Genomic DNA, 12329 nt, shown 5'->3' with positions numbered 1-12329 from the left:
AATCTAATCTAGGTCTACCTCTACCCCTCCTAACTCCTGTTTCAGCTTGTAGTATGTCTCTGACTAGACCTTCATGCTTGAGAAGGTGTCCTACCAACCTATCTCACCTATTTCATATTGACTTCCATAGAGTCCTCTGTTCTCCTATTCTTTCTAATACCTCTTCATTTCTAACCTTCTCTGTCCACAGTATCCTCATAATTCGCCTATAACACCACATTTCGAACGCTTCTAACCTTTTCTTTTCCGCCGCGCCCACCGTCCACGTTTGGCACCCGTACAACCCCAAACATACACCTTTAACGATCTTTTTCGAATTTCTAACTTAACTGTTCGCAAACATAGAAGTGACTTCTTTTTATTGAAGGCGACTCGACCTTACGCTATCCTCTGCTTTGTATCCCTATTACTCTTTTCGTCCTGACTTATCTAACTTCCTAGATACCTTACATCAGCCACTTCTAATTTTTCGTCTCCTATCTTTATATTCGCTCTTTCCATAATTTTTCTTCCCTTGTATACCAATATTTTTGTTTTACTTTTGTTTATTTTCATACTATACCGTTTTATCAATACCGCTTCCATTTTATTTAAAGCTATCACTAACTGCTACTCCTTGCTAAATGCTAATGCTGCTATATCATCTGAAAATCTAAGTATACTAATCTTTTTCCCCTGTATATATATATCCCTACAGTTTAACTGTCTTTAATGATGTTGATCGCGTCTTCGATGTATAGATTAAAAAGTAGCGATGACAGTGTGCATCCCTGTCTGACTCCCTTCCTAATATTTACTTCTCTATGTTGCTTTCCCAACTCCATAACTACCTGTTGCTCTTATTTCCTTCATTTCCTGATTAAACAGTGAATATGCGGTTTATGTTTCCTGCCTAGGTGTTTTGAGTTTTGCGAGATTATGAGATGATTCCTGTACGTGTGGTTTTAGATTGTCATTTTTACATAACTTAAAGTATCTTGAGTTTTATATGGAACTTAAAATCTAGAATGGCGCGGCCCATGCGAAAAATAGCTAAATACGTCCCTGTGTGCCATAAAGAAAACATAAAATTGAACTCTTATTATAAATTACCATTAAGCTGAAGAAAAGAAACGGTTAGCACGTAATCAAGACCAAAGTCGAGGATGAAGTTCCAATTTTCATCTCAGACTTTAGGAATTTTTAGCAGTTAAATTATTAGATAAATACGTAATTATTTTTAGAGTTCTCTGCCAAACATAAAAAAAAGTGCTTGTAAATAGAGTAACTTTTCTACTTGTGCCTTTACCTGTCTTATACATATAGAGAATCTGTGGTACCTATTACAACTTCTTCTATTTTCAAACAACTGTACGTGGCTGTACCGTAATAATTTGTAGATCAACTACAACCAAGTTGATAGAGCATGTTGAATAAATAAAATATTAATAAGCAAACAAATCAATTTTCATTATTAACCTTCCCTACCTAATTCTTTCTAAAATCCAAATGAAATCACGCTAACAATGAGCATATTTATACAAGAAAGTGGCATTTTCCGAATATATTGTATTAATAAAGCTATTTCATTTGTCATAATTCTGTTATTCACATATACCAGCGATTATATCTTTTGGGATAATAATATCATCCATTTGCCTAAGTAGGTACATCAAAATGGATTCCAAAATAGCCCTAAAGTTAATATTCGTCTTTCCATAACAATTAAAGACTTTATTTTTTTCGTCAATAGCATTAATATAGAAATAACAAAAATCAACAGTACCTAATTATCAAAATATCTCTGGCCAATTTAACCCAAAGGTTTCTAAATTAATAGAAACGGCGTTCCTAATTTACACATTTCGATAAATAAAAGTAATAGGCCAAATCGTAAGATTAGAAACAGTCTATTAATGCTAGTAAAATGAATCCTACCTTTTCTCGGAGAATTCTGGATAAATTATTCGACACCATCTTCGTTGCCAAGAAGAACAAATGAAAATGAACAATAGTTAGTAAAATTATTGTTTCTTAAAGATTTACGCACGTAACAACTAAATATTCATCTAGAATATTTTATTCAACAACACATTTTAACGCGAAACAACCGAAAAACAAACTAGCAAACAAATGAAAGAGGGACCAATATGAAGACATCAAAAGGTCCTAAATTTCCCGGGTACAATAAAATTCGTCCATTAGCAGCGGACTGATACTAAAAATTCACAGAAAGCGAAGAAGTATTCTATACAAACCTTAAAGTAGGTGTATTAATCGTTAATTACTTAAAATAAGAAACCTTTTAAATATATTTTTAATATAACGCAGTATTCGATAATACGATAACGTGGCTAAATTTGTATGTACCATAGGAATAAATCATATAACCACATTTTAGTTATACAACTCGCAATGCACTAGCGTATAGGAAGCAATAAAATATTCTATCTCTGAAGTTTTGAATTTTATTATTTAATTCTTAGCTTTTTAAGTACCAAACAAACAATAAATTAATAATAAAAGATTTTACAAACCATCTAAATTTAAAACAACTGTAATTTGAAATAAATATTTAAATACAGCTTAAAAAAAGTATTTTGTGCGGTTTATGGAGAAAAAGGGAGGATAAAAATGTCTAAATATAAGTTAATAATTACTTCAGCTTGTTAATTAAAGCAACTGAAATGAAAAACTGCCGATATTAGCTTTTAACGTAAAAAATACAGTTGATTAATAAAACAATGGTTTAAAAGGTTTTTTCTGTTTATACCGCATTCAAAGCATAGTAAATAATAAAAATTAAAAATTATTTATGTTTTTTGTTTACATACAACGCCTAATGGTTTATTTAAGCAAGTTTGTGAATAAAACATAGTTTATAAACAGACTTCACGTAGGCTACATCAATATGCACGTGCTTTTTCGGTTGCCTATCTAAAATGTTTATAAGCAATTGAATTCAAAATTTGAATCGCGAAACAATAAATTAATAACAGAAAATTAAAATTCATACTTTTCCCAAAAGAGAACAGTATATTTATTTATTAATTAATTGTCATCATTGCCAAGTAATTAGTAAAAAGTGCAACAAAAAAGTTTTTCACTTATCTTTAATTTTTAAAAAGTTATAAGTATGTATATGAAAATGCATATGCATATAACATTTTGATTAGATACATGGGGTAAATAAATAATAAATACATTCATTTAACTAGACTTTTATTGATGTGTGATCTGTAATCACTATGTTACAATACCGCTATTAGAATTATAATATTCCTATTAGATTAACATCAAAATATGTAATAAACTCGATTAAAATGGAGCCTAATAATATTCAAATATTTGGTAATATTTATTGTTTAAGTGCACAATTCTACTTTAAATTTTAAACGTTTTATGTATATACACAATTCGAGAATTTTCAAAAGGAAAAGGTACAAAACAAAATTTAAAATAGAAGTGTGCGAATCACCTTGATCTCTTGAAGAGGCAGTAACAACACACGTTTGATGATCACCTGGAAGTCACGTCAGTCCTTGCGGAAGCCTTGTAAACTGCTATGGCTCACCTGTTTTGTTGCCAACTGTAAAGACCCAAGTGTGATAAAAATTTGGACTTCCTCTCATTTACTATGCAGTTTATGGTTCAAGCCCAAATTACATGGAAATGTTATCGCGACATGTTTTCACCATCATCCCTTCCTACATTATACTTTTTTGGCACAAAAGTAAAATAAAATAGGTACAATTTTTAACAATCATCCACCAATTAAAAAAAAAAAGGGAACTGTGTGAAAGCGAATTTTCTGTTTTCCTATTACATTACATCATATCGTAAAACAAGAAAATTACAAACGTGGCAAATAAATTAAACTAAAAGAGACTCACCCCAACTACCGCAAGTAATTTACATTAGTAAATGGTATTAAAAAAATAGAGAAAAGAGATCTTGTATCAATAATAAGTATATAAATAATCGATAAAAAGTGTAATCTGCAATCTAAAATCTTTGCTTATTATAAAACATAATATAAAATATAAAAAAAACAATTATGCTTGTATTTGGTATCTACAGGGTGTTTCATAAAATACTAACTCAATTTACTTTTAGTAAAATAAAATTAGAAAAAAAGTGGCTTAGCCTGAAGAATATCAGAGTAATCAAAATCCAATATTTTTTTTAGTTACCCATGTACAAGAAAGTAAAATGTTATTCAGTGAAACACCCTGTATAGTCGTTGAAAATAAAAACAAAAAAAAAAAAATAATCCAAGGAAGGATGAAAACATGTCGCTAGAAATAAAAATAAATACCTCGCAGTATAAGATGGGTTTGCGACAGCTTTTTGAAACAAGAAGAAGATTGAGAGAAACAGATGCCTTAATCCTATAAATACCTCGAAAAATCATCGGCTACACGATTAAAAGAGCGCATGTGTGTCGGGCCATGCTCGACCTTCCCTTTTGTTATCTCTGCTGAAAACGGCAACTTGCAAAAACGTTGTGAGAATGACAGAGAAAATAAAACTAATCGTAAGTTGCGAAAAAAAGTTTTGCGTAATTTGTATGTATTGTTTATGTGTGTCTGTGCGTGTCTATGTGTAGTTGTGTCTGTGTTAAGCGTTTATTCGATCGGCGGAATTCATTTTACCCGAAGGCATGTACTTTAAAAATAAAATTAGCATTAGGTATCATCACCAGTGCAATATCATTATTGCATATAACATAAGGCATTTGTCGACCCTAAGAGTCTTTGTTATTAGCTCAAGAACTGAGTAACCACCCTTAACTATTTATTGATTTACAGTATTCTGTTCATTTAATATAATTTTTGCTTTAGAGCTAATGATAAAAACTATTAGAGTCGATTTCAGAGTAAGCGCCAGTTTTAGTAGTTCACAGTACCATTTTGACTAATAAAGTTTTATGTAAGTATTTATCATTTGCGAGATAACTCGTTAAAATTATTTAACAAATTGTGTGTTTAAATAAAACAAATAAATATATACAATATACTTTTGAGTAAAAAGCTATACATGATATGGATAAAACGAGAATTTATAATCTGCTTTGATGAATTTTTTCCGATACCTGTTTCTCAAAAACTTTAATTATACGAAAACCCCTCACGTCATTCCTTCATTCATTCACAGTGAAAATAAATTATTTATATTAAATTTCGTATTATACTTTCAAAAGATCTAAAAATCTCCGTCATAACGAGAACGCCATTTATTACCCAAAATTAGATTCAAAATCTATAACACGTTGAGGCACCCAATAAATTGAAGGCATTTAAGGAATTAATTTTAAATAATTCGAATAATTAAAACACTCATTTAACAACTATGAGGTAGATAAATCACTAACCTGATTTGCCTGAAAGAGAACGTTTACACTAGAATGGCACCTACCTGAACCTGGCAGCCTTACTGGTCAATTACGCGGTGAATTTATCGACGATGATGAGAGTGCGAGTGACGAGAACTCCGATGACCTGAAACCAATTAACAAAATAAAGTTATAAACCCAGAAATTCTTTGTTCCATATAATAACTGTAATAAATTTTATCAACTTTAAGTTAAATACTTTTACATGTTTTAAAAATTAAATCTGCAGCATGATAATCGTTGTGTAAGTACCATTTTTAACACCCATTTAGGCACCTTTTCAAAATGACAATTAAAATACAAACTAAATGTAGACAAGCAACAACTGTGCTAATTCCCGCTATAAAGGTCCCCTCCTTTTACCGACTTTTGATACAGAAATTTAATAGTCGTACCTGATTCCCGATGACCATCTCTATCTCGATGTCTTCTCTCCCGTTCCCTCTCTCTTTCACGATCTTTTCTATCCCTTTCCCGATCCCTCCGCTCCTCACGATCTCTTCTCTCCTTATCTCTCCTGTCTCTACCTTCACTATTTCGTTCCTTTTCTTTACTCAATCTGTTGGTTAAAGAATCATCAATATTAATTAAAAAATGTAGCAACAATAATTAAATAAGTAATTACTTATGTTCAGATCTATCTCTTTCTCTCTCATAGCTACCACCACGTCGGTGTTTGTCTCTCTCGCTGCTATCCCTGTCTTTACGCCGTTCCCTCTTATCCTCTTTATTTCGCCGTTCATCTTTCGCTGCCTGTACAATAGTCGTAATCTCCTCAATAGCTGCTCTCAACTTTGAATAGCTAAGAAATTATTTTTGATTTAAATTTTTCTGTAAAAGAGATTAAGTATATAATAAACACTTACCCAACATGCTGTTTACCCATTAAATGATCGTCTATTCGCTGCTGAGCATCACCAACTATAAGAAATGCCCCACAAACCTGACAAACCTCCATTTGTTTTTCTTGAACAGCTGCAAGTTCGGCTGTTAGACTCCATTGGCTAATGTAAAAAAATGTGTCTTAATTACATACTATGCATAATATAATCTAATACAAACCTATTTTCATTTTGGGTTTTCAAAGTTTCTCGTTCATCTTTGAGCTGATCACACAATTTCATCAAACCTTGAGCCTGCTCAACATTACCATCTATCCCAGCTTGCTCTGCCTCCTTTTCAAGTCCATTGATTCTCTCATTTAAAATATTAATCTGTTCTTGATTTCTTTGGGTTTGAGCAGGACTTAATGAAGGGCCGTCGACTTTTTGATTTAGGGCAAGCCTCTGTTTGCCTTTAACTATTTTACGTTCAACTTCACTCATCATTGCATTGCAAAATCGTAAAAATTCTTCTTGATATTGTAATTTTCTATGACCCTTAGCTTCTTCGAATAATTTCTTGACTTCGTCATCGTGCACTTTGGGGCACGCTCCCAAATCTGCCTTCGTATTAACAAAAAGATCATGGGGGCAAAACTTAACCATATAATATTTGCAATACTGAAAAATCAGTTACGAAATTATGTAGATTATATACAATTAACTAGATTTGATAATTACTTCAGAATCTTCCCAATTTAGCTCTTTAACTTTCTCATTTGGTAAGACGTTTCTATTCCTTCCCATTAATTCGTCCAACAACGCAGCAGCTGCTAAGACGGCCATACTTCTTGGTATTTTATATTTTCAGAATTACATTTACAATTACAATTAAGAAAACCTAATTTACTTTAGAAGAAGAACTTAAAATGAAATTACGATTCCCAACAATTCTGGCCGGTTTTGACAGTTTTTAACAGCTCGAGCAGCTCTGACATAAAAGACTTGTTCATAAATTCTACCATACTACTGATGTTGTGCTGATCATTATTTGATCAGATATTCAATAGGGTTACATATTGAATAAATGAAGAAAATGCCAAACTAATATAATTTATTAACTACAGAATAATTAATTTGTCTCAATAAATCAGTTTTCCATAATCCCTATGCACTGGAAGAAATATTATAATTTATTTACCGTGGGTCAATTAGAAGTCAACAAAAAACAGATAATGTCAATTTTTCCATTGTGATTAGTAAATATCCTTTTATATTTTTATTTACATACTTGTATTTTGAGTTTGTTGTCAAAAATACTCAAAAACAGTCAATGTACCAGTTACAATCACTTTAGAAATTTTGAATTACTGTTCTCTATTTTAATTCATTGCCATTGTTCATCAATTCAGTCAATGCAAAATAAAAAATTATTTTGATAAGGAGTATCTTAAAAGAAGTAATTAATGTATTTGTTTACCAGTGTAGTGTGAACTTTAGGGTGTACATCATTGTAAAATAAAGAAGTTGCGTATATGTGGTGCTTCATTGATGAATCATAGACTTTGTACAGTCAAACTGATTTACTTTGTGATTTACATTAAATAGGTACTACTCAAGCTTCTAAAATGTTCAATAATCGTGAAGAAGCTTCCATTAACAGTATTCAAACGTGTGACAGTGAAAATGAATGTAATGAAGTGGAAGATGAAGATGATCTTACAAAAATTATACCACCAGAAGGTATACTGATAGTAGAGCTAATATGTCGATGATAAAATACCTGTTGCTTGTTTTAGTGGAAGATACAAAACTATGGCCCAAAACTAGATACATACTAGGAGTTTTAGGATTTCTTGGCTTTGCAAATGTCTATGCTATGCGTGTAAACCTATCTGTAGCAATTGTATCAATGATTAACCACACTGCTTTTCCCCAACCTTCAACCAACAGTAACATCTACGATCATTGTCCTGCAAATACTCCTACAAATAATACAAAGCCATCGGTTAGTTATCACAATAATATTAGTTGATTATCCATTATTGTATTTGTTTTAGCAAAACGGTGAATTTGATTGGGATGAGAGCACCCAGGGAATTGTTTTAGGTTCATTTTTCTATGGATATGTTCTCACTCAAATTCCAGGGGGTAGGTTTGCTGAATTATTTGGTGGAAAACTGGTTTATGGTATAGGAGTTCTGTTAACTGGTATTTTTACTATTTTAAGCCCCATTGCTGCCAGAACAAATTTTACCCTCTTTATTATTGTTAGGGTTTTGGAAGGCATGGGCGAAGTAAGTTCTTTCTTTATAGCATTGTATATTATATGTTATTCCAATAATTTTTCTTTTTATTAATCCTCAGGGTGTTACATTTCCTGCAATGCATGCTATGCTTGCCAGGTGGATTCCACCACTTGAAAGGAGTAAATTTGCTGCTTATGTATATGCAGGTAACTTCCATGTTCATTCATTTTTTCTCTGAAGAAGTTTGAATATTATTTAGCATTAATATGATTAAATATTTTTTTAGGTACTAATTTTGGAACAGTAATCTCTCTGCCACTATCAGGCTGGCTGTGTTCACTTGAATTTATGGGTGGGTGGCCTTTATCATTTTACTTATTTGGGGTACTAGGTGTTATTTGGTTTATTTTTTGGGTATTCCTTGTATATGATACCCCTTCATCTCATCCAAGGATAGATCGACAGGAGCAGGCATATATTTTAGCTAGTATTGGTCCACAAGTGAGTAAACCTAAAATGCCCTTACCTCCTTTCTCATGTAAGAGATGAATTTGTAAAAATCCATTTAAGGATGAAGAAAAAGGACCTATTCCTTGGTGGAACATGTTGACCTGTGTACCTTTATGGGCCATCTTGATAACCCAGTGCGGTCAGAACTGGGCCTTTTACACTCTACTTACTGAATTACCGACTTATATGGATCAAATTTTGCATTTTGATATTGAATCTGTATGTATTGTTTATCCTTATATTTACAAAAACTCTTGTTAATTTTTTTTATTAATTTTCAGAACGCCATTCTCTCTTCTCTACAATACTTGACCAGCTGGTGGTTTGGTGTTGCATGCAGTATATTTGCCGATTGGCTTCTTGGCAAAGGGTACTTGTCACAATCAACTTCATATAAACTGTGGAATTCCGTTGGTAAATGAAATTTTTCTCATACTCTCTTCCCTCCTATTTTGTTTTATTATCAATTGTTTCCTCATTTCTCAATGCTTTTTTCCACAGCCTCTATAATCCCATCAGTGGGATTGTTAATTGTAGCCTGGTTGGGTTGCGACCGAATTTCGGTACAATGGGTGTTAGCTATTAGCGGTGCTTTCGGCGGTGCTGTTTATGCCGGTAATCAAATGAACCACATCGCACTAAGTCCAAAATACGCCGGTACAATGTACGGCATCACTAACGCTGCCGCCAACACGTGTGGATTCCTCGCACCCTTTGTGGTGGGACGGATAATTAACGGAAGAGTAAGTATCTAATCGCCCTTAAAATAAAACTAAATCAGAAACTATGAAACTTTAAAAAGTATGCGGAACTCCAATTTTCATTTATTTAAAAATAAAAACTTTAGGAAACGTTGGGCCAATGGCGAATGGTGTTCTATTTGGCCGCGGGTATAAATATGGGGGCCAACCTGTTCTATGTAGCGTTTGGAAGTGCTCGAGAGCAGCCCTGGTCCCGTTCGCAAAGACTCAGCAGTGCCAACTGACAAGCGCTGTATCTGGCAATGTTGGTAGACACTTAGTCAAAATCAGAACGGTAGGCGTGGTATGTGATAACTGTATGTGATCGGATGATTAAAAAAATATTTTAAATACGAATTCCGTACCGTTTTTTTTATAAATGGTGCCCAATAATTAGGAAAATCTATTCTATTATTGTTGTTAAATACGAAGTCGCTGTATAGGATTTACGAGGACGCTGAAAAGGCATTTAATTAATTAACATTAAAATAATAACGAATAAACCAAATCTAGCAATGTTCGATTTATATATATTCCAAATTTGTAATGAGTTTTGGGCGTCTTTTATTTTTGCCTGTAAAGATTAAAAAATGAAATCTGGGAAGGTTCCTTTTATATAATCTTTTAGTGTTTTTGTTTCTTTTCTCAAACTGTTATTGGCGAATATCCAACAAAACCAGTGAATAGCAATTTATACTTTTTCTATTACATCGCTAGAATTAATTGTTTCATTTTTTAGTCAATTTATAATTCGCTTTCGTATGTATTTCAGTGTCTTCGAAACTTTACCTCTTTTTAATATATTTAATATTAATTTACCGATNAATCTATCTCTAATATTTATAAATGAGTTTGTATATTTATACTTGTTAATTGCTCTTCATAAAAGAGTTTTTTTTTTATTATAAATTAGTAAAATTTTATGAGGCCTCTCGATCTTGATGTGCAGTGTGATATAGATAATTGTTAAAATGTTTACATAAATTTTTAATTCAAAACACGATTCTTCACTGTATAAAAATGCAGTATTATCTTCGTAAGGTAAGAAATGCAGAACATACGTACAAGGAGATTCATTTATGACATTAGTACATAGTTTAACTGTTTTCCTAAGTGAGTTGGGTTAAAACTAATAACTTGTTGTATAATAAAAACACTGGATGTAAATCAGACAACAAAAATGGGAACGAAAAATTAATTGAATATCGAAAAATTTATAAACATTGTACTATGGTACTGTTGGATCACCTTGTATTTGTTATTTTTTTAAGATAAACCGGGTGTTAGTTTTTAATACATGATACAATTTTATTTGTGTTGATACAAATATTTTTTCTTTTCTTTTACACATTGAATCTTTCTATTTAAAATCTCAGCTGGACTCGAGTATTTAGAGCAACGCCCACCAGGAGGTGTGGTAACTTCATAGATAGCTCATGAGTACAGGATGACAAAAAAGTTTGTCTTGGCGAAATCCTAATCACATTTAAATCCTCCCATACATTTGCTGTGGTAAAAAGAGTAACACATTTTTGCTCAACACTTTTGAACCGATGCAACCTTTACCATTCTGTTACTCTACCCGTGGGCTTTCCAGTGCAAGTCAGTCATCTTGGTGGGTGCTACCCCAAATACTAAAGTCCTGCCAAAATCTCTTCTAATCTGTAAATCAGTTCCTAAGTAAGCCCATACTTACTACATTAATGATTATTTTGCAGTGTGGCCCATAAATTTTTAGTTATAAGTAAAACTTTAGTAATGGTAACAATAAGTTATCTGGGTATATTTATAATAAAATACACCTACGGGAAATTAATTGTTGCAGTAATGAATGCAAGTAGATAGTCCAGTACTATTAAAAATTACTTATACGTTTAAATACTCCTTTGATGNCCGCGGGTATAAATATGGGGGCCAACCTGTTCTATGTAGCGTTTGGAAGTGCTCGAGAGCAGCCTTGGTCCCGTTCGCAAAGACTCAGCAGTGCCAACTGACAAGCGCTGTATCTGGCAATGTTGGTAGACACTTAGTCAAAAGCAGAACGGTAGGCGTGGTATGTGATAACTGTATGTGATCGGATGATTAAAAAAATATTTTAAATACGAATTCCGTACCGTTTTTTTTATAAATGGTGCCCAATAATTAGGAAAATCTATTCTATTATTGTTGTTAAATACGAAGTCGCTGTATAGGATTTACGAGGGCGCTGAAAAGGCATTTAATTAATTAACATTAAAATAATAACGAATAAACCAAATCTAGCAATGTTCGATTTATATATATTCCAAATTTGTAATGAGTTTTTGTGTCTTTTATTTTTGCCTATAAAGATTAAAAAATGAAATCTGGGAAGGTTCCTTTTATATAATCTTTTAGTGTTTTTGTTTCTTTTCTCAAACTGTTATTGGCGAATATCCAACAAAACCAGTGAATAGCAATTTATACTTTTTCTATTACATCGCTAGAATTAATTGTTTCATTTTTTAGTCAATTTATAATTCGCTTTCGTATGTATTTCAGTGTCCTCGAAACTTTACCTCTTTTTAATATATTTAATATTAATTTACCGATGGCATTTCAGTTTTACTTGATAATGATAACATTTTATTTTAATTCCTTTTAGGACTTAATGAAG

The 12329-nt window shown here is 32.2% G+C and overlaps 2 protein-coding genes across 3 annotated transcripts; one reads left to right on the top strand and one right to left on the bottom strand.

Annotated features, from left to right (window-relative positions):
- Nucleotides 1-3184: 3184 nt before the first annotated feature.
- Nucleotides 3185-7334, bottom strand: LOC108741032 (luc7-like protein 3). Of its 2 annotated transcripts, none has more exons than XR_001938449.2 (7): nt 6937-7334; nt 6437-6876; nt 6241-6378; nt 6000-6176; nt 5770-5933; nt 4298-5480; nt 3185-3568 (listed from the first exon to the last, which is right to left on the bottom strand). XR_001938449.2 is itself a non-coding variant. In XM_018475629.2 (7 exons), the coding sequence occupies exons 1-6, from the start codon at nt 7039-7041 to the stop codon at nt 5437-5439; spliced, it is 1068 nt and encodes a 355-aa protein (XP_018331131.1). In that variant the 5' UTR covers nt 7042-7334; the 3' UTR covers nt 3185-3568; nt 5398-5436. The 2 variants fall into 2 exon arrangements, 1 of the variants encoding a protein (XP_018331131.1); XM_018475629.2 differs by having other exon boundaries at nt 5398-5480.
- A 115-nt stretch (nt 7335-7449) lies between these two features.
- LOC108741024 (putative inorganic phosphate cotransporter) lies at nt 7450-12317 on the top strand. Its single transcript, XM_025976532.1, has 10 exons — nt 7450-7938; nt 7995-8203; nt 8256-8492; nt 8563-8650; nt 8731-8945; nt 9015-9173; nt 9236-9368; nt 9456-9697; nt 9802-9844; nt 11594-12317. Exons 1-10 carry the CDS (start codon nt 7824-7826, stop codon nt 11686-11688), a joined length of 1536 nt encoding a protein of 511 aa, XP_025832317.1. The 5' UTR covers nt 7450-7823; the 3' UTR covers nt 11689-12317.
- Nucleotides 12318-12329: the final 12 nt, after the last annotated feature.

Source organism: Agrilus planipennis, unplaced genomic scaffold (assembly GCF_000699045.2).
Source record: "Agrilus planipennis isolate EAB-ADULT unplaced genomic scaffold, Apla_2.0 scaffold21, whole genome shotgun sequence".
Taxonomy (NCBI): Eukaryota; Metazoa; Arthropoda; class Insecta; order Coleoptera; family Buprestidae; genus Agrilus; species Agrilus planipennis.
The sequence above is the reverse complement of the archived record's forward strand: the minus strand, read 5'-3'. Positions and strand labels throughout refer to the sequence as shown.

Coding starts and splice junctions, on each gene's coding strand:
- LOC108741032 (XM_018475629.2), bottom strand. CDS start 7,041: ATGGCCGTCTTAGCAGCTGCTGCGTTGTTGGACGAATTAATGGGAAGG. Junction 6,177..6,240: donor ATGGGTAAACAGCATGTTGG/GTAAGTGTTTAT, acceptor ATAATTTCTTAG/CTATTCAAAGTTGAGAGCAG. Junction 5,481..5,769: donor AGATGGTCATCGGGAATCAG/GTACGACTATTA, acceptor AATTGGTTTCAG/GTCATCGGAGTTCTCGTCAC.
- LOC108741024 (XM_025976532.1), top strand. CDS start 7,824: ATGTTCAATAATCGTGAAGAAGCTTCCATTAACAGTATTCAAACGTGT. Junction 8,204..8,255: donor CAAATAATACAAAGCCATCG/GTTAGTTATCAC, acceptor TATTTGTTTTAG/CAAAACGGTGAATTTGATTG. Junction 9,174..9,235: donor TGCATTTTGATATTGAATCT/GTATGTATTGTT, acceptor ATTAATTTTCAG/AACGCCATTCTCTCTTCTCT.